General features: G+C 39.5%; 1 protein-coding gene across 1 annotated transcript; it reads right to left on the reverse strand.

Moving 5' to 3' along the window:
- Positions 1-15,345: 15,345 nt before the first annotated feature.
- On the reverse strand, positions 15,346-16,647 carry LOC147613377 (protein LEAD-SENSITIVE 1-like). The gene is made up of 2 exons (XM_086782102.1): positions 16,490-16,647; positions 15,346-16,325 (listed from the first exon to the last, which is right to left on the reverse strand). Exons 1-2 carry the CDS (start codon positions 16,590-16,592, stop codon positions 15,679-15,681), a joined length of 750 nt encoding a protein of 249 aa, XP_086638228.1. The 5' UTR covers positions 16,593-16,647; the 3' UTR covers positions 15,346-15,678.
- Between the last annotated feature and the right edge of the window lie 2,074 nt (positions 16,648-18,721).

Raw genomic sequence — 18,721 nt, forward strand, 5'->3', positions numbered from 1 at the left:
TCGTTTCATGTCATCTCGCAAAAGATGCCGCCTTCAGACTTAGGGGCTGCCGCTCGCTTTCCTTAATAATTTATAAGGTCGGTCTTTATTTATTTATTTTCTGATTTGGTATCCCTTGGTATACTATCCATTGATAGCTTAACCTCGTAGTTGGCCTACTGGCTATAACCTCGTAGTTGGCCGGTCTGGATGGTATTACCACACTCCACTAAGGTAGGCCATACATTCCTTTTATGTAATTTGTTCCTAAAGATCAAAATTTGTAGGTTCTTTTCGCTAGAATTTGTAGAATTTTTGAGCTAAAGTTTAGGTAAAATACCCTTAAAGTTTGCATAACATTAGAGCTCCATCTTATTAATTTAAGCAAGTTTTTTTGTGACATTGGTTCGACTCTAACCTCCCCAGCTTACTTAGCCTCCATCACACATCCCTCACCTCTCCTCCCCTTGAAACGAGAAAGATCACTTATGTGTAAGGGAAGGAAGCTACAAGAAGAAACCAACACATGCAACACGAAGAAAGATCACTTATGTGTAAGGGAAGGAAGCTACAGGAAGATGATAGTATGGAGGAGCACACTCCAAAAGGTTGTACTACTGAATCTCTTCTTATGGCTTGTATGCAGTTGGGCTACCATGTCTCTTGGGAACACTCTTCTTTTGTTTAGGAGGATGAGAGATGGGATCAAATCTATAGCTTGTTGAATAGTGCCTGGGAATAGGTTAGATGGGAAAGGAAGTTGTTTTGTAACTAACTCTTTGCAAGTGACTACTTTTAAGTTTTTTAATATAAATATCTTATGTTCCCAAAAAAAAAACCAACACATGCAACTACCATATTTTTATCCTCCCACATGGCCGATAGTCCCTTTTACAGATTTGTTTCAATATATATAGCAAATCTTTTATAGATGTGTTGTTTGAGAGTGGAAGTGCATGTTTCATAAGTCAACACTCCATGTAAGTAAAGCCAAAGTATGTATGAGTACTCTTGCCATATGGCAATTTGTCAAGGAGAATGAGTATTATAAGTATTTATGTAGGCATTTTCATTTCTTTTAAGGATGAGAAGCTTCCAAGAAACATTTTTTAAGGAAAAATAATGTTGATTTAGATTTATCAAGCTTCCAAGAAACATTTTTCAAGGAAAAATCATGTTGATTTGGATTTGCTAAGCCTTTAATGTAAACCCTAATGATGAGATTGTGCTGAGTGCCAAAGGCACACTTTTATATAAATCACACAAATCTAGAGCTACAAATGTTAATCTTTGGCTTCTCGCTCTCTCTCTCTCTCTCTCTCTCTCTCTCTCTCTCTCTCTCTCTCTCTCTCTCTCTCTCTCTCTCTCTCTCTCTCTCACACACACACACACACACACACACACACACACACATTCTAAAGAACTATGCAATGTCACAAAGAATAGACTAGAAATTATAACTATTTCATTAATAAAAATTAAAGCTACTACATTTCATTAATGAGTTGCAAAGCTACTCTCTCTCTCTCTCTCTCTCTCTCTCTCTCTCTCTCTCTCTCTCTCTCTCTCTCTCTCTCTCTCTCTCACACACACACACACACACACACGCGTGCGCATGCACGCACGCACACACATTCTAAAGAACTAAGTAGTGTCACAATGAATAAAAATGAATCGTGATTCATTAAAAATTAAAGCTACTACATTTCATTGATGAGTTGCAAGAATAATGGTCTATGTTTCCATTCCAAAAGTAAAAAAGCATAGCCGTTATATTAGCTTCACAAAATAACATTTTGTTTACTAGCTTCACAAAATAACACTTTGTGTATGTAAGATGACAAAAGGCGGCAAAGTTTGCCCTACTTTCATAAGTTATGGTGTGTGTAAAATGACCCTAAAAGTCAATGGTTGAAGATAAGGTCTGGAAAGGAAAAAAGTTGTTATAAAAAAATCATAGTGGATAACATTACTAATCATTGCCAGCAATGCTTATCACTACTACAACTTTCAAAAGGTTATAAATTCAAGGTACCATAAATCTACATTTTGTGATGGAAAGGTAAAATACTTTTTTCCTTTTAAAGCACCAAAGTTTGAGTAGATGGTATTCCTTCTTGAAGTTGGATGATCTAGTAGTTTGTTTCTTTAGTGGCCTAACATCATTTTCTTGCAACATAACACCTCTCCCCTTAAAAACACAACCTCATAACAATGATGCATCCATTGTTACCTTCTTAATTTGTAAACTTTACACATTTATTAAAAGCCCCTTTTTCTTGATCATGAGGAAACAATTGAAGAAACACTACTTCAATTTTTGAAATGATTTTATTATTTTGAGAACTTTGGATGCAATATAAAAGTGGCACCATGCAAAGGTGCATACAACTAATCCCAATGTGTCTTTGCCTATGTTACAATCATAAATGCTCTCCTAAATAGCACACATTTCATGTCGTGTAGCCTCATCTCATTTCAACCATATTTCATGCTACTTCTTTCATCAAAATATGCCTTCTCATCATTACATAGGGGGAGGGCCCCCCTTCAATTAATATAAAGTTGGCCATATAATTCCTTATATTTATTTTCCATATTGAGAGAGTTTGGTACAAAATTATGCCATTTGGTAGATTTGTATGGCCACATTCCATGAAGGTTGGCATGGACACATTCGAGAGGTTGGCCACATAATTTAATTGACATGAAACTATCATTCCTCTCAGGTTGGCCATACAATTTAATTGAAATGAAACTTATTCTTCTTTTTGCAAAGAATTTCAAAATATGCACACTTTTTTGCCACTTTGTCGAGTGAGGGGGAATGGTTGGGTGGGCCAAAATTAAACCCATGTCATGGGAGGGTGCCGCCTTAACCACCTGGCCATTATACATGAAACTTATAACTTTGAAATTTTGTAAGTTTTTCTTTCCCTAGAATTTGTAAAAATTTTATCTAAATTTTAAGTAAAATATCCTTAATTATGCATATTCTTCAAATTTGAAAAAAAAATAAAGTTTACATTATAAAGGGATAATGTTGCAAGTCTATATAGTTTTGCAGGTTTTATATGAACACTAATATAACCTACCCACCTTACTTCACCTCCATGACACTTGCCTCACCCCTCCTCAAATTGTGCCCTTTGCCACATGCACCACATCCTAGATGGCCTACCTTAACCTTGTCATCTTGGACAATGAGACTCACCCTAGAACCCCATAGCATTATCACATGTGTGTGTTGGGGGGGTGTGCATGCGCGCGCGCGCACACACACACACACACACACATGCTTATGAACATGCATAGGTGATTTTAAAAAAAAACACTAAGGTTCTCCACCTATGTGTGTGTGTGTGCATGCGCGCGTGCGCGCGCACACACACACACACACACACACACACACATGCTTATGAACATGCATAGCTGATTTTAAAAAAAAACACTAAGGTTCTCCACCTATGTGAAATCTATAAGAAAATACACTAAGCAAAACTTGATCATCATAAGGTAAAGAACTTGAAGGAAGAGATATGGAGAAGAACGTTGAATTAACATTACGAACTAATGGTTTCATGGGGTGGAGGGGGGATACATATTATTCCATCACCAAAATGCATCCTCTCGTTGACATATCTCACCCCAAAATTGGCCATGACAATACCATTCCAATGCCAATTGGCTGCACACACAAGATTGGCCCATGTCCATCTGACTCCAACCTCACCTAGCTTGCAATCATCTCACTTCTTTAAAAAATGAGAAGCATGCCCAAAAGAATCAATGTGTGTAAAAGGTTGTGCCCAATATGGAAGATGTATTTGACAAGCTAATTGTGTAAAAGGTTGTGCCCAATATGGAAGATGTATTTGACAAGCTAATTGTTAGTCTTTAAAAAAGGATCACTAGTGCTATCTAACTCCTTTGTCACTTACCTCAACAAGGAGCTATGATCTAGAAATTAATAATTTAAGAGCGGAAGTACATGGTTCATAAGTCAACACTCCATGGAAAGTAAAACCAAAGTATCTTTGCCTACTCTTGCCATATGGCAATTTGATAAGGCCAAATGAGAAATGGTAATTATAAAAGTATTTATGTAGGCATATGCATTGTAACTTTTTGTTTTTCATTTCTTTTAGAGATGGAGAAGCTTCCAAGAAACATTTTAATTGATGAGATTATGTGATCAATGTGTACACCCCAATGGCCAAAAGGACCCTTTTCTTATAGGTAAACTAATGGTAAAACTAAAAGTGGTTTTTTTCCCTCCCATTTCAAAAATTTCCCTCCGAATTTCAGTCAGTCAACATTCAAAATGTACGGAAATTTTATTTGAAAATGAGTGTTTTTTTGGGTCCAAGATTAGCATGGGCCCAGTGGAAGAACGCTCCTAAGAAAATTCATGTATTTATCTTTCTATGCCAACGTGAAAATTTTATGTAAGTTCTTTTGCCCCAAAGAGTAGGCTTGTCATATCTTAGTAGTAGGATGGTTGAAATTCTGTACTAAATGACACTTAAGTGCAATATTTATCGTGGATATTCTCCTTAAGAGAAACTCAACCATAAATGTAAGTTTAAGTAATGAATTGATTTCTCTTAAAACTTAAAATTTTAAATTTGACAAGGTTAAAAATACCTCTTCAAATTTTAAATTTGATGAGATTAAAACACGTTTCCCTTGTCATGAAGGAAAAAAGTACATAAAGGCATCACAAACAAAAAAAACTCGTATTATCTCAATATGTAAGCATCACAAACAGCACAATCAACTACTGATTCATCCTTAAAATATAATGTTCATGTTCAACTAGCATGAGAATACGGTCCACTTAGGTGTCTCATAAGTAGAATGTAGTTAGAACAAGAAGAGGTGAGAGAACTTAGATACAAGGGATTTAAATTCTTCTCTCCCTAGTGTGATAATTCTTATCTTTCTAGTGTGATAATTCTATCTACCCTTACGAACAACTTTCAAGATCCTATCCAAGGTTCAATAATCCAACATCGTTGCTTTAATATGTAGGAGATAGAGGATTAAGATTTATTAGATATTTTGCAATTAAGCTAAGGAGCTATTGTTTGAAAGATAACATAACACTTTCTTAAATATTCATGGTCAATCATTGTACAAAATGTTCATATCTGCAAGTAGGTGGCACAGTCTGGTTTTGTAGGACCAAAAGAACAAAAGTTCCAATGCCCAAGGAGGTTGTTTCCCCTTACATTCCATACCAAGATAACCATCGACAATATGGTCTACTTTTGTGCACAAGAATTAAAAGGGGGGGAATGTATGCTGGAATTTCATGTAAAGGATGGCCATATAGATAAAGCCTCTTATGCAATAGTTCTGTTAGTGGAGTGTCACCACCACCTAATCTTGGAAGATGCTCCTAGACTTTTTCAAACTGCCTGTTCAAGGAATTGGTAGACAAAGAGTCATCCTCAGGTTGGCCATGAAAGTCGTATAGAATACTCTAAGATTGCCAAGAATCGTACTGCTCATATGACTCATAGTTATCCTACAAAGAGCCATCCTCAGGTTTGTTAACCCAATTCTAAGGTTAACAAGGGCTACCAACATTATTATCAAGGAGTCATGGTAGATACACCAAAGGGTCATACATTCAAGATATAAAGCTATAGTGTCCAAAGCTACAACTTAGACGGGTGCTCATAACGGTGTCGCAGAGTATTTATGGCAATTCCCGCTTCAAGAGCGTGTGGCAGCAAAATAGGATGAAGTCCTAAGTGATGCACTTCATGGATATATTATGAGAGTAGTCATTGTAATAGCATTAGGCCTTTTTTAAGCCTAAAGTGCCCGGCTAGCCACAGTTTGAGTGTGAACACTTATGGCCATGTATATAAGTGAATTTATCTCATAATACAACATACTCTCTCATTGTGCAATTGAGTCTTGCTCTTGCTAATCCTCTTGCTAATCTCTCCCTAATGCATACTAGTGAGTGTGTGTGAGTGAAGTGAGGTGAGAGGAGGGACGAGTACCCATGTAGTGTGACGCGGCGGTGTGACAACGCTCGCGGGAGACGCGGTGGAATTGCTTCTTAAGGAGTTGTAGAGCTTGGAGACCTCAAGGGTTACAAGCTCGGCCATTGAAAAGATTCTCACGACCGCGGTTCACTAGGTAATCTCTTTTTGGATGTGTTTCAAGGAAGGTTAAGGGTAAGCCATAACATTTTTGGCGCCACTGTCGAGGAGCCATCCCTTGGCTTTTTTCATCGTTTTGTCTCTAATCTATGCATAACCCATTGCCCATTATCTTGATTAATGGTTTCCCATGAAAAAGATGTGGATTTGATGGTGATTTGTGTTGTGAGATTTGGTGTAGAATAGCTCTCTTTTTGTTTTTTGAAAAGAATGCTTTTTGCTTAATTTTTAGATTAATTTGTTGTTTTTGTGGTTTTCATTTTCTTAGGACTTGCACATAGTTTGTATTCAAACAATGTAATAGAATGTAATTTAGTGAATGTTAGCTCTCTTTAGTGTTAAACATAGAACTAAGATCATTAATTCTAGTTTAATTGTGTGTTTGTTGTTGAAATTGTTTGGATTAGAGTGTTAGCAAGCATTAGGAGTAGCTTAATCTTTCAAAAAAATTCTTACAACCATAAAAAAACCCTTGAATTTGACTAATTTCTCTTAATGGTTGGTTTTTGTCATTAAGGGTGATTAATCTTGTTCAAGAGGCCAAATGGGATCTAAATGGTTCATATGAGTAGTCGAAATTGGTATTTTTGAGTGTTTTGAGAGCATCTAGATGCATCAAAACACCTAATCACATCAATTGGAGAAATTTTACCTCTCTTTGCTTAATTTTGCCTTAAAAGAGGAGACCATAATTAAGAGTCTAATTAATCTCCTATTTTAGATTAATTTACACAATTGTTGATGCACAAAGATTAGCATTCCCTTGCTCTATCCACCAACGATGTGCTCAATCGTGTGAATTAATTAGAGATTAGTGGTTAATTAGAGTCTTTGATTAGTGTAAAAGAGGAAAAGATTAGTGAAAGGATTAATCCTTGATCACTTTTTTACATAACTCATTAAGGCTAATGAGCATGAGTAGATGCTCATGAGTTGTCAAAATTGTCCATTTTGGGGGTTATTTATGAGGGGTGTCATTAAAAGGTTGACTTTTTTTATTCCCACTTACTTTCTTGGGAAAATGCCCATACCCCTTTTATTTTAAATTCAAAAATATTCCCCCCAAAAAAGGGAAATTCGTATTTTCCACTAGACAAAAAAAAGGGCCGTGAAAAAATTTCGATTGTGAAAGAAATTCTAGCGAAAAAATTTTGGTCATGAAAGAAAATTCTGGCTGCGAAAGAATTCCGGCCGTGCAAGAAAATTCGGGCTATGAAACAAATTCCGGCTGTGAAAAAAATTCTGGCCGCGAAAGAAATTCCGGTCGTGTAAGAAAATTTTGGCAAAACAATTTCGACCGTGAAACAAATTCCGCCCGTGAAAAGATAGACGTAAAAAAATAAAAAATAAATTAATTTAAAAAAATAAATTAATTTAAAAAAAGATAGACGTAAAAAAAATAAATTAATTTAAAAAAAATTAATATTCCATGAAGTTCGGTTTCACGGCATGAACCATTTTCTGCAATTTCACGGAATTAGAGTTCATGCGCCCAAAAAAAAAACAAATTTAATATTCCGTGAAGTTTGGTTTCACGGTGTGAACCATTTTTTGTAACTAGAGTTCATGTGATCAAAAGAAAAAAAATGAATTCAATATTCCATGAGTCTGGTTTCACAGCGTGAACCATTTTCTGCAATTTGTGAACCATTTTCTTCAATTTCAAGGAACTAGAGTTCACACGCCTTTAAAAAAAATAAAAAAAAATCAAATTTACTACTTCGTGAAGTCCGGTTTCATGGCGTGAACCATTTTCTGCACTTTCACGGAACTAGAGTTCACGCGCCCAAAAAATAAAAATAAAAATAAAAAAAATCGAATTTAATATTCTGTGAAGTCTGGTTCACGGCATGAACAATTTTTTGCAATTTCACGGAACTTCTAGTTCACGCGCCCAAAAAAAGAAATCAAAATTTTTAAAACTCGTGAAGTTCATTGACGTGAATGGGCCCGTCGGTCCCAAAAAAAATCATGGAAACCATCCCTTCTTGGAGGCTCGTATCTCCTAAACCGTATATCTGATGAAGGCGTTCTAGGGCTCATCAGAAAGCTAACATCGAGCTCTTTGACTTTGGACCCGGTCATCCGAAGTCAAAATCGACCATTTTGGCCTCTGACCAGCAGACTCAAAATTCGACCCAAAAATCAAGGCAAAAAACAACCCAAAAATCGTAAAAAAAATAGCGCGAAAACGATAATGAGCCATATTCGGGCTACTTTTTGAGAGTCTAAATGATAAAATCACAGACAACTCAGGGAAACAAAGTTGTAGTACTCCAAAAATACTACAACTCCCTAATACAGAGTTTTTCAAAATTCCTTTTTGGAACACCCTAAAAAATGTGCTGTGAAACAGGGAATAAATTCTCAGAAATTTTTTTCGTCTTGAGACTGATGGAAAATAGGTTTTAGGACCTCCTCTTCCATCTGGGAAGTTTCTAGCATATGCTTTTTTTGAAAAAATATCTCTGAGAGGTCGTTCATGCGTGTATAGCGCCTAAGCTAATTAGGGCGAATGGACACCCGTTTGATCCAACGAAGAGTACGCCAAGCCTCTTGAGACTGTAACGGGCTGTGGGAGAATATAAAAAGCAAAAAAACTTGAACACTCCTGCAAGCAATGTAAAATTGCTATTACGGGAGGAAGAAACCTTGTAGGAGCTGAAACTTCCAACATATCTTATTGAAAAGATCCCTAGGATTCTAGTTGGATTGGAAATTATAAATAAAATCATCACAGCTCAAGCACAACTTTATCCAACATGAGAACACAATCTCATGACCCTCAAGCTATGGGATTTGTTAGGTCAACCAACACTCACGACATATCCTGAAAGAATAAACTTTACATAAGACTTGAACATGCCATGTTTGGGGTACTTTAAACATACAATGTATATTGAAACTAACCCCCTCACTTGCAAGTTTTTTGTGGTTGAGTATGTATTAGAAGCAGATTTGATCTTGGGGCATAAATGGACTATTGCTGCCCAAGCACCACTGTGCTTTGCTAGTGATAGAGTCATCATGATGGTCAAAGACAAAAGTTGACAATACCATATTGTAAGGAAGAGGATCCAACTTTAATGGATATCTATAATTCTGAATGCAAAAGGATACAAGCCTCTTTCCACAAAAGCCCCTCTACACAATGACCTACTATCTGCGTCAACAACAACCGACTCCGATAAAGTCTCTACTCCTTCAACCCCATCCTCACCTACAAAGTTCAATGCCAAAACCTCGCAATCAACAGCTATTCGTATGAAGAAGTTCCCACAACCAAACCATCTATCTCACAAGGAACTCAAAGGAAAGACCTTGGAGCCTATGCATCTTCATCGACAAACCTCACCAAAGGAGACAACCACATACTCAAAGGCCTCGTCATCTACAGCCACTCCACAAGAGACTCTAACCTCATCATTATCACTCCATTATCAACAATGCCCATGAGTCTCAAACTTGCAGCCTCAGCGCCAACCAAAGTCAAGGAGGGCCCCAAACCTTCCACACCAACCCAAAAGAAAACTCCACCAAGACTACCACAATCACGATATCTTAATAGTATCAAAATGTGGGTGGAGAAGAAGCTACTTGTAGCTCAAGGCTACTATGAAGGTCAATCAAATTTGGGTGCCTTGACAGTCAAAACCTCTTCCTCAATGCAACACTCAGAGGCCAAGGAAAAAGAAAATTACTCCACACAACACAGTCCACAAAAGCCTATAGGAGTTCCTCAAAAATCTCCACCAAGTCATCAAGTATGGGTACCAAAAGCACGTCTACATGCATAAGGGTACTACCAAAGAAATACCAAAGCTTGGGTCCCCAAGCACATCACAAAGTCCCCTAAGCCTGCACACAGAAGAAAGCCTCAGCACCAAGCACATCGGCCACCAGTTTACAATGTTTATCAAAGATGGTGGCATGTGCCTGTGCTTCAACAACAAAATGCATATTGTATGTAGGTCTTCCTAAAGTACACTCCTTGAGGTGTGGAAGCTATCACCCAGATGGGCTATCAATGTATGTAGCAGATACCACAAGATCCGCAATCTTACATTCCAATGAGTCTTCAAAGGTGTCTGCATGAATGAGCTCAACAACCCCACTAGAAATTTCAAGTCCAATCTGGTGTTCAGCAACCAAATTAATAAACCAACAAGCTTCCATTACAAGAAGGCATCAACCTACTCACAAGGATCATTAACTGTGGTATTCGGGTCCATCGGTGAAGAAATATGCTTGTAGTTCTCCATCCCAAAGGCCTCCAGCAACTCATGAACATACTGCCCCCCTCTGAGTTTGCCAAATCTCCAAAGAAATGGAGTAAGCCTAAATCCGTCATCTAAAACTCCTTTGACAAGGCAGCCTTTGCAATCAGCTACGTGCTCCACATGACCACCCATTGAGAATAAGATCATCCACATATTATAAAGGATAATAAAGGTGACCATACCGCATTCCCGAAAGAGATACAAGTTTGGATCTGCAACAACTGATCTCTAGAAACCTTTTCTCAGAAAGAAAGAATCAGTATTTTGATTCCAAGTCCTAGGAGCCTGTTTAAGATCATATAAGGCCTTCCGTAACCTGTAAACCATCCTCTTTGATCCTGAAACCTTAAAGCCTGGAGGTTGCTCAACATACACCTCCTCCTTTAAGTCACCTAAGGAACATAGATTTTACATCCATCTGATACATTGGCCACCACCAAGTTGAGAAGAGGCAAGGGTAAGAACTGTCTGAATCGTGGTCATCCTCACTGTCAGTGTGCAAAGGTGTCCTCATAGTCGATGCCAGGCTGCTAAGCATAGCCCTTAGCCATAGGTCTCACCTTGTGCTTGTCCACCGACCCATCATACATATCCTTGGTCCTATACACCCACTTGACACCAACAATGATTGACTATTTGGACGGTCGTGGAACCAACTCCCAAGTGTTATTCTTCTCAATGGCTTTAAGTTCCACTTGCATAGCATTCCTCCAAGTCTCTTGGGAAAGAGATTCCTTAGCGGAAGTGGGCTCTTTGTCCCGAATGATATGAGACATCAAAGAATAGTTCACCTGTAAACAGCTCCTCTGATTGACTTTTGTTTCACAAAATCTGTGCGATCTTCGAGGTCCATTCTATGTGGTCCACTTGGAGGGATACTCCATAGCACTCGACTCCCGAATGTTATTCAACAACCACTTTGGTACTCGAACAGAATGCAAAGCCTCCTCTTGCTGGGGGCTCATCTCGAACCTCGGGCTCAACCTCTAGACTGAGGCTAGATAGCTGGAACAATAGCTTGGGAATCATCCTTAAACTCATCTGGTTCTCCAAGAAGTGGTGGCTCATCAATACTAGAAGCTGGAACATGCCTATCAAAGACAACATCCCTGTTGTGACAATAACCTCGTTCCACTATGGGTCATACAACCTGTAGCCTTTGGAGAGAGAGTTCTATCCCACAAATACAAGCTTCTTAGACTTCGAGTCAAGATCCCCCCTCTGTTTCTTTGGAATGAGAACATAGGCATAACTTCCAAAAACACAGAAATGGGAGACATCTGGTTTCCTACCAAAATAAGCATCATATGGAGTCATCTTAGGTACTGAAATCATCGGAGATCGGTTGAGGGTATGGCCAGCCGTAGCCACAGCCTCTCCCCAAAGTGGATGAGGAAGATCACAATGCTCCAGCATCGTTCTCGCCATCTCCACCACAGTCCAGTTCTTATGCTCTCAACTACTCCATTCTTTGAAGGTGATCCTATATTGGCCAGTTGTCGCTTAATGCCATGCTTCCCACCAAACCACACAAAAGCATTAGAAGAAAACTCCCTTCCTTTGTCAGCCCGAAGGATCTTCATCTGTAATCTAGACTCCTCTTCCACCATAACATGCCACTCCTTGAACCGAGCAAAAGCTTGGTACTTCTTGGAAAGAAAATAAACCCATGTAAACGTGCTACAATCATCCACAAGTAGCATGAAGTACAAGGAACCTCCCAAAGATGGGGTGTATCAACTCCAAAGGTTTCGAAGCCCCCCTAGTAGTTTGCTTTGGAAAAGACTCCCTGTGCTACTTACCCCACGAACGCAAGAACTACAGTGTCCCTACATGCCTCTGTTGCCAACATTTGGCAAGCCATCCACCATCTCGCCCTGGAAAGCCTATCTTCGCAGTGCATCCACATTCAAGTGGCCAAAACGGAAATGCCACAAATCACCAAGCTGAGTACCTATCAAAGAAGAGAGTGATGAGAGTTTGTATATCCCATTCTCCACTCCGCCTTCCCAAACAACCTGGCTTGTTGCTTTGTCTCTCGGAGAGCAACAAAATGCTCATCAAACTCCACCTGTATGCCAGCCTTGCAAACCTCATGCACTAACAAAAGATGAAAACCAAGGGATGGAACATAAAGAACCTGGGAGGAATGCTTCCCCCCTTTTATACCATTGGGAATAATCTCCAACCTGCCCTCACTATGAATTGGGATAGTGGATTTGTCACCAATGAAGATGTGACCTGAAGATCTTGTAATAACTCTCGGGAAGGAGTCATGTGCCTGGATGCAAGACTATTGAGAATCCACTCCCGAGTATCCCTAGCGGTTAGACCAATTGCCTTTGTGCTCGAAGAAGATGAAGCATCTGTGTCCATAATCTCCAAGTGCACAAAAGCTAGAGTCTTTGTAGCTATAGCTAAAGAATCAACACTTTTTTTGGTACTTCGCTAAGGACGCTTCTTCCAATAGTGACCCTTCTGGCCACAATGGTTATAGGTTTACTCGGCCTTCAAAGCATCATGCTATGAGTTGGGCTTCTTCTCAGAAGACCTCGCCCTACTGAAGACTTCCCTTTGCCCTTGTTGTTGTTGTTGTTGTTGGGGCGGCCTTCCGACATCTGGCCACTTAGAGCCTTAGAACCTCCTCCCTATGAAGGGTTCGTAAACCACTCTTCATGATCCAAAACCATCGGCACAAGCTCCTCTCATGTGATGGTGATGAGCCTCCCACTGGTGATCAAGAAAAATAGAAAGATGAATACTGAGGGGTGAGATTATACAAAGAATCCAAGTGCTGCCAATTCCCTCAGGCCAGCGTTATGTTTTTGACACGATCCCACAATTGCGCTTGGGCCTTCCGCTCTTTCCTGGTAGAAGGTAAAAGCTCACCCTCCTCCAACTCTGGCCATGTAACTCCAAGCACAATGAAATTAGCCAAATCATAAGTCTCTAGGATAGACTCCATCATTACCTTCCATATGCCATAATTGGTCCCGTCCAACTCTCGGTCCATCGGGAATTTTGAGAGGGTGTGGATCTTCACATGCTTCTCAGCGATCTCAAGAAAATCTGCCATCTCAAGGGTTCACAAGGTCTTGTGAAGGGAGGGCGGGTGGGAAAAAAAGTGAACAAGAGGCTGCAAACACTATGCAAGGTGGCTGTCCGGCAATGATGGTGGCTTCTACCTATTTCTCCAAGTCTCGAATAGCCCAGAAATTCTCTAATCAGCACCAAAAAATAGCAAAACCTCAAGCTCTCACTGTCTCCAAGCTTCAAGCCACCTATGGCTTTGATACCTTGTCGGAATGCATAGCGAAAATGAGATGAACTGCTGTGAGAAAGAATACGCACAAGTGGAGAGATAGAGAAGCTGTATAAACAAGATCCGGTACAAATGATACAAGAATGTGGGGGGGGAAAGGCCCACTATAAATATGGACTAGGGCTCCAGTTAGCCCTGTCTAAAATAGGTTGACAACCCCATGAGAGCCACGACTGGATCACATCCAGTAGAAAAATGAGTCGGCCAGTACATGATAGGTCGGCTAGTAGTGAAGCAAGTCGGTCATCAGAAAGTAAGTTGGGCTAGCTCATACAATCCCCCCCGCCCCCCCGACTAGCAAAACTAGGGAAATAACATGGACAATGGGGAAAAAATGGAGAAACACCTACATGGGCGGGCACACCCACAACAATGGCCCTAAGTGTAATATGTATAGACAGGAGATGATTGCTAACATGACGACCCCCATAGACAACGGAAAACCCTTACACCCAAGGTAACATAGAGGGTTGAATCCATGCCCTTACATCATTTACTCGCTCTCATGGCAAGTAGAGGGCCTTATGCCTCACTCATGGTTAGGGAAGGGGATCCATAAAATTTACCTCTTCCAAGATCTTGAGGAATATAAAGTAAGCCTTTTTGTTCTCATGTCTTAAAAAATCATGATATTTCTTAGTGTGAAGGACTCTAGGAATTAATGCTTAAGAAAACATTCCACCATTAGAAGAAATTAGTTGTACTAGTAGTTGGCCCCTCTCTTGATATCAAGCTATGCCAACCTCTGGGAGGCACATATGTTGGCACATACGTTGAAGAATCTTTAAATAATGCTCTTATGCATACTCTGTCATGGTACCCTTTAAGGAGTTAAACCTTACGTTTACCCAACCCAAAATGATGACCACTTTGGTGATAGCTAAGCTTTAAGGGTTAAAGGGTAGTTAGTTTTAGGCACACGCACGTGCACGCGCGTGTGCACACACACACACGTGCGCATGCGTGTGTGCGCACACACATAAGGAGAAGATGCTAGACCTGTTGGTGCATCACTCATAATGTTTATAATTTAATGATCCTTCGTGAGAATTTACCTTTTTGAATAATTAAAATATTAACCTTGTTTTTCATATCCCCACACACACACACACAAATTGTTTCAAACATTGGTGCTCAAGTTAAAGTTCAATAACATGGGAGATTACCATATTTGAAGAGCTAGATGAGCGACATGGTCATTGAGGGAATGAAATTCCTAGTCTATTACTTGCAAATATAATGTGTAGCTATTGTTTGTTATTATAGGAGAGCTATAAGTTTAGAGTTTTTAAAGGTTTCATTGCTAGATTGCATGCTCACAAATGTATGAATATATGCCATTGTGATGATTACAAAGATTAGAATATAACAAAATGTTTTGTGTGTGTGTGTGAGAGAGAGAGAGAGAGAGAGAGAGAGAGAGAGAGAGAGAGTTTTCTTCCTTGGATGTGTTTGGTAATGTTATTATAAAAACATAGAAGTTCATACTTGAGACTAGAACATAACAAAATGAATTGCATTTAAGTCAAAATGAGAAAAACATGAAATAACGATGTACAAGGTAACCATAAAACACGTTTCAGTGAGGCTGAAATGCCTGAAATGTTCTGATGTTTCGTTAATAACAAACCAAATTAATGGTGCCTCCATCCAAAAGGGGGGTTGCCCTTAAAAATTCGGATGGGAAGAGTAGGAAGGTTCTTGTTGAGCAAAGGAAGAATCTACACAAAAGAATAGCTGATGTAATCAAAGTTTTTTGTTTTTTTGTTTTTTTCGAGCCGAGGTCAGAGACGAGCAAGCTCGTTCTGAGACTCGAACAGAGAAACGCTTTTATCTAATCAAAGTCTTCAAATAAAAGGTGGGTGTGAAGGGACTAATGATGCAATCTAGAAAGAGTAGGATATGCCATCACGATTCATAACGATTCCTCCTCGTCCTGCTTTTTGCTTTGGAGTCTCATGTGAGAGAGGAGAGCCCACAAGCTCTTGCTGCTGCTACTACTACTATCTTTACAACTGGTGCACAGTCCCTCCTGATGATCCTCCACCTTCAAAACCTCTTGCTGATCCATGAAGCAAGAGGCGAGACCATGGCAACCATTCAAAAGACGCAAAACCAAGGACTTCTCTCTCACCCTCTTCACAATCACCCCCTCCACCTCCAACACCCCCACAGCCCTCCCTTTGCCACCCTTGATCTTCCCTGTCTTGCAATAATAAGCAAAATGCATGCAATTGTTCTCCAAGACATCATATACACCAAACGTCCTCTTGTTTTCAAAGAATTTGGCCCTCTCAAGGACTGCTTCTACTGAATCCGGGCCTGCCATGGAGCACACCCCCCTTATTGCTGCCATCCTTTGCAAGAGCTCAACTCCATAGCCAAACCTCCGGAGAGTTCCCCCTTTGAGAAAACACTCCAAGCAAGAGGCCACCACCCCAGTCACGGACCCATCAAAGTGGCACCTCTCGCAGTCAGGAGAGCTCTCCGCTTTGCTAACCACCACCAAAAGCCTTGTATCTCCCATGAAATGGATCACTTTGTCTCCACCTACATAGAGCCCTAGCAGAAAAATGGCAACAGATCAAGTGTAGCCCCCATAAAGCATGAAATCTCCACAAATCAAGGTATTAAACAACCATTAAATCTCAACAAACAAAATCAGAACGCCCACAAAGGCAATGCTTAGAAATGCCTGATAATGATGATGATGATGCCATAGCTACCGTGATGGGGGTAGAGGTAGCCGCATGCCTTGCGGTAGGAGTAGATATGGTCTCCTGCACGAAGCTCGGAGGTTTGGACCTTGTTGGAGAAGAAGCCCATCATCTAATAAGCTGGTTTTTTTGGAGCTCCTTATTATGTTTTCTGTGAGCTGTGTGTGTGTGTGTGATGATGAGATGGTGGTGGTGAGCCACGCGAGTAGGAAGTGTGGCTGTTCCTTTTTCGTCTCTTAAATAAAGTATCTCACATACCAAACAAGTTTGAACCCGTTGCACATAATGATGAGATGAGCCCACAAACTACTACTAGTCTAGGCATCCCTTACTTTATAGAATCAAGTATAGATCCTCTTCAGGGGAGACGCTTGCCCCATAAGGCCTGAGTCACTCTATCCCCCCCCCCCCCCTTCTCTTTCTCTCTCCTCCTTGAAGGCTTCACACGCCCACACTCATTCAAACCAGGGGTCAAGTTATGCTGGTCTTGAACACCCCCACCTTATACCCTACCACCACCAGAAGACTGCTAGCACATCCATCGGAACTAAATTCATCATTCACACACTCTCGTTCAATCATTAAGTATGGTCGAGCAGCAAGGATCTTGTTCAAGTATCATATGCCATGTCACAACACACATAAGGGATGGCTAATTATGTGAATGGGACAGCTTTTCGCTTGCATCCTTTTTTTCCAAAGGACTTTTGTGCTTTCACTCATTATATACAACTATACAACCATTTTTTTTCAATTGCAAATGAGTGAATGAAAAAGCAGAGGACGCAACAGGTAATCCATTCCTTATAACCAAACTCTAATAGAGTCTTTCTCATCCTTTTCTTTTTGTTATTTATAAGATATAACACAACACCCTATGCCAGCGCAATGCATGATAAAACAATAGTTCATGTCAGTAATGTTAGAAATTAAAGTTGGTGTTCACTTGGACATGACTAGTCGATCAAATTTCCAAGTCAAAGTTCTAGTAAAGGTTCACTTTTATTCTAAAGTCATAAGTGTTCATTGAACATGATGCCTATATTAAAAAGTTCCAAGCCACCAAAAGTGTTTTTTAAGCATATGTTAAAAGGTGGGCTCAAATCATATTCCAAACAAGGGGCAAACAAGTTGGTCATACAAGAGAAGTTATCCATAATTTTGTTTCATCTCGAACAAAGCAAGAATTATCACAACAAAGAATATTCACATCAATGAGATAGAAAAAAAGAATGGTATGCCTACCCATATCTCTCGGGTAAAGAGTCACAATGCAATATAACCTATACTTCTAGAAATTTTGGCATCAACATTTGTAGTTCAATCTCTTGTCAAGGCCTACATGTGTATCTTTAAATAAGTTCTCTTATTCACATGTTGCCTTTACTTCAATGATTTTTTTTGAATCGATCATAAACCATCATGTTAAATTCAATTGAGGCACCACATAATAAGGATGAGCACTAGTTAATCTTTAAATAATACTATCTACAACATGTCGTAGTTAAGGAAAAGTTTTTTTCAACAACCACAAATCATTGTCTAGGATCTACAAAACTTTAGCCCAAGATTGGTGCCACATAGTTTAACACCTTTGGTAATGAAAATGCGAAAAACTTTTCATCTATGCTTTGTTTTCTATGTTGGTCATAATAAATTCACATACAATCTAAGTGCATATGTACAAATAATTTGAAGCTAAGTTGAAACGAGACACCACACATAAGGATGGCAATCATCCCCTCCCTAATTGCCATTGATGTAGATTATGTTACAAATAACGATTATTCAAAAAAGCAAATTCCAAACATTCTTAGCCCAAGATTGACACCACACAATTCCACACCTCTAATAGAGTAAAGGAAAAGGTAGCTTTTTCATAGTTGGCGTGGTGATTTTGCCTTATATGTGGTCTATTGTGAGGGAGAAAACAAGGAAGTCTAGGTGTCAAAGATTAATATAATAACTTGGCTAATAAAAGATGAATGTGGGAAAGGAAATGAGCAGGAGATAAAAATGAGTGGTGGCTATTAAGGCTTGCAACTTGATGCTGAATAGGGTTTTTAAGAGGAGAAATTTCAAGTAGCAACAAACATTGAATTACTAGAAAACTAAGTGTGACCAAAGAAGTGAAGAGTGAGTGAGGAGACTCTGTGAGGTGGAATCCTCATCTTAGCAACCACAGTAGAGCCATAGATGTGAAAATGCCAAAACAAGACTTGAAAAAATGCAAAGAGAGAA

Source organism: Cibotium barometz, chromosome 44, assembly GCF_041138505.1.
Source record: "Cibotium barometz isolate CiBa-2024 chromosome 44, ASM4113850v1, whole genome shotgun sequence".
NCBI lineage: Eukaryota > Viridiplantae > Streptophyta > Polypodiopsida > Cyatheales > Cibotiaceae > Cibotium > Cibotium barometz.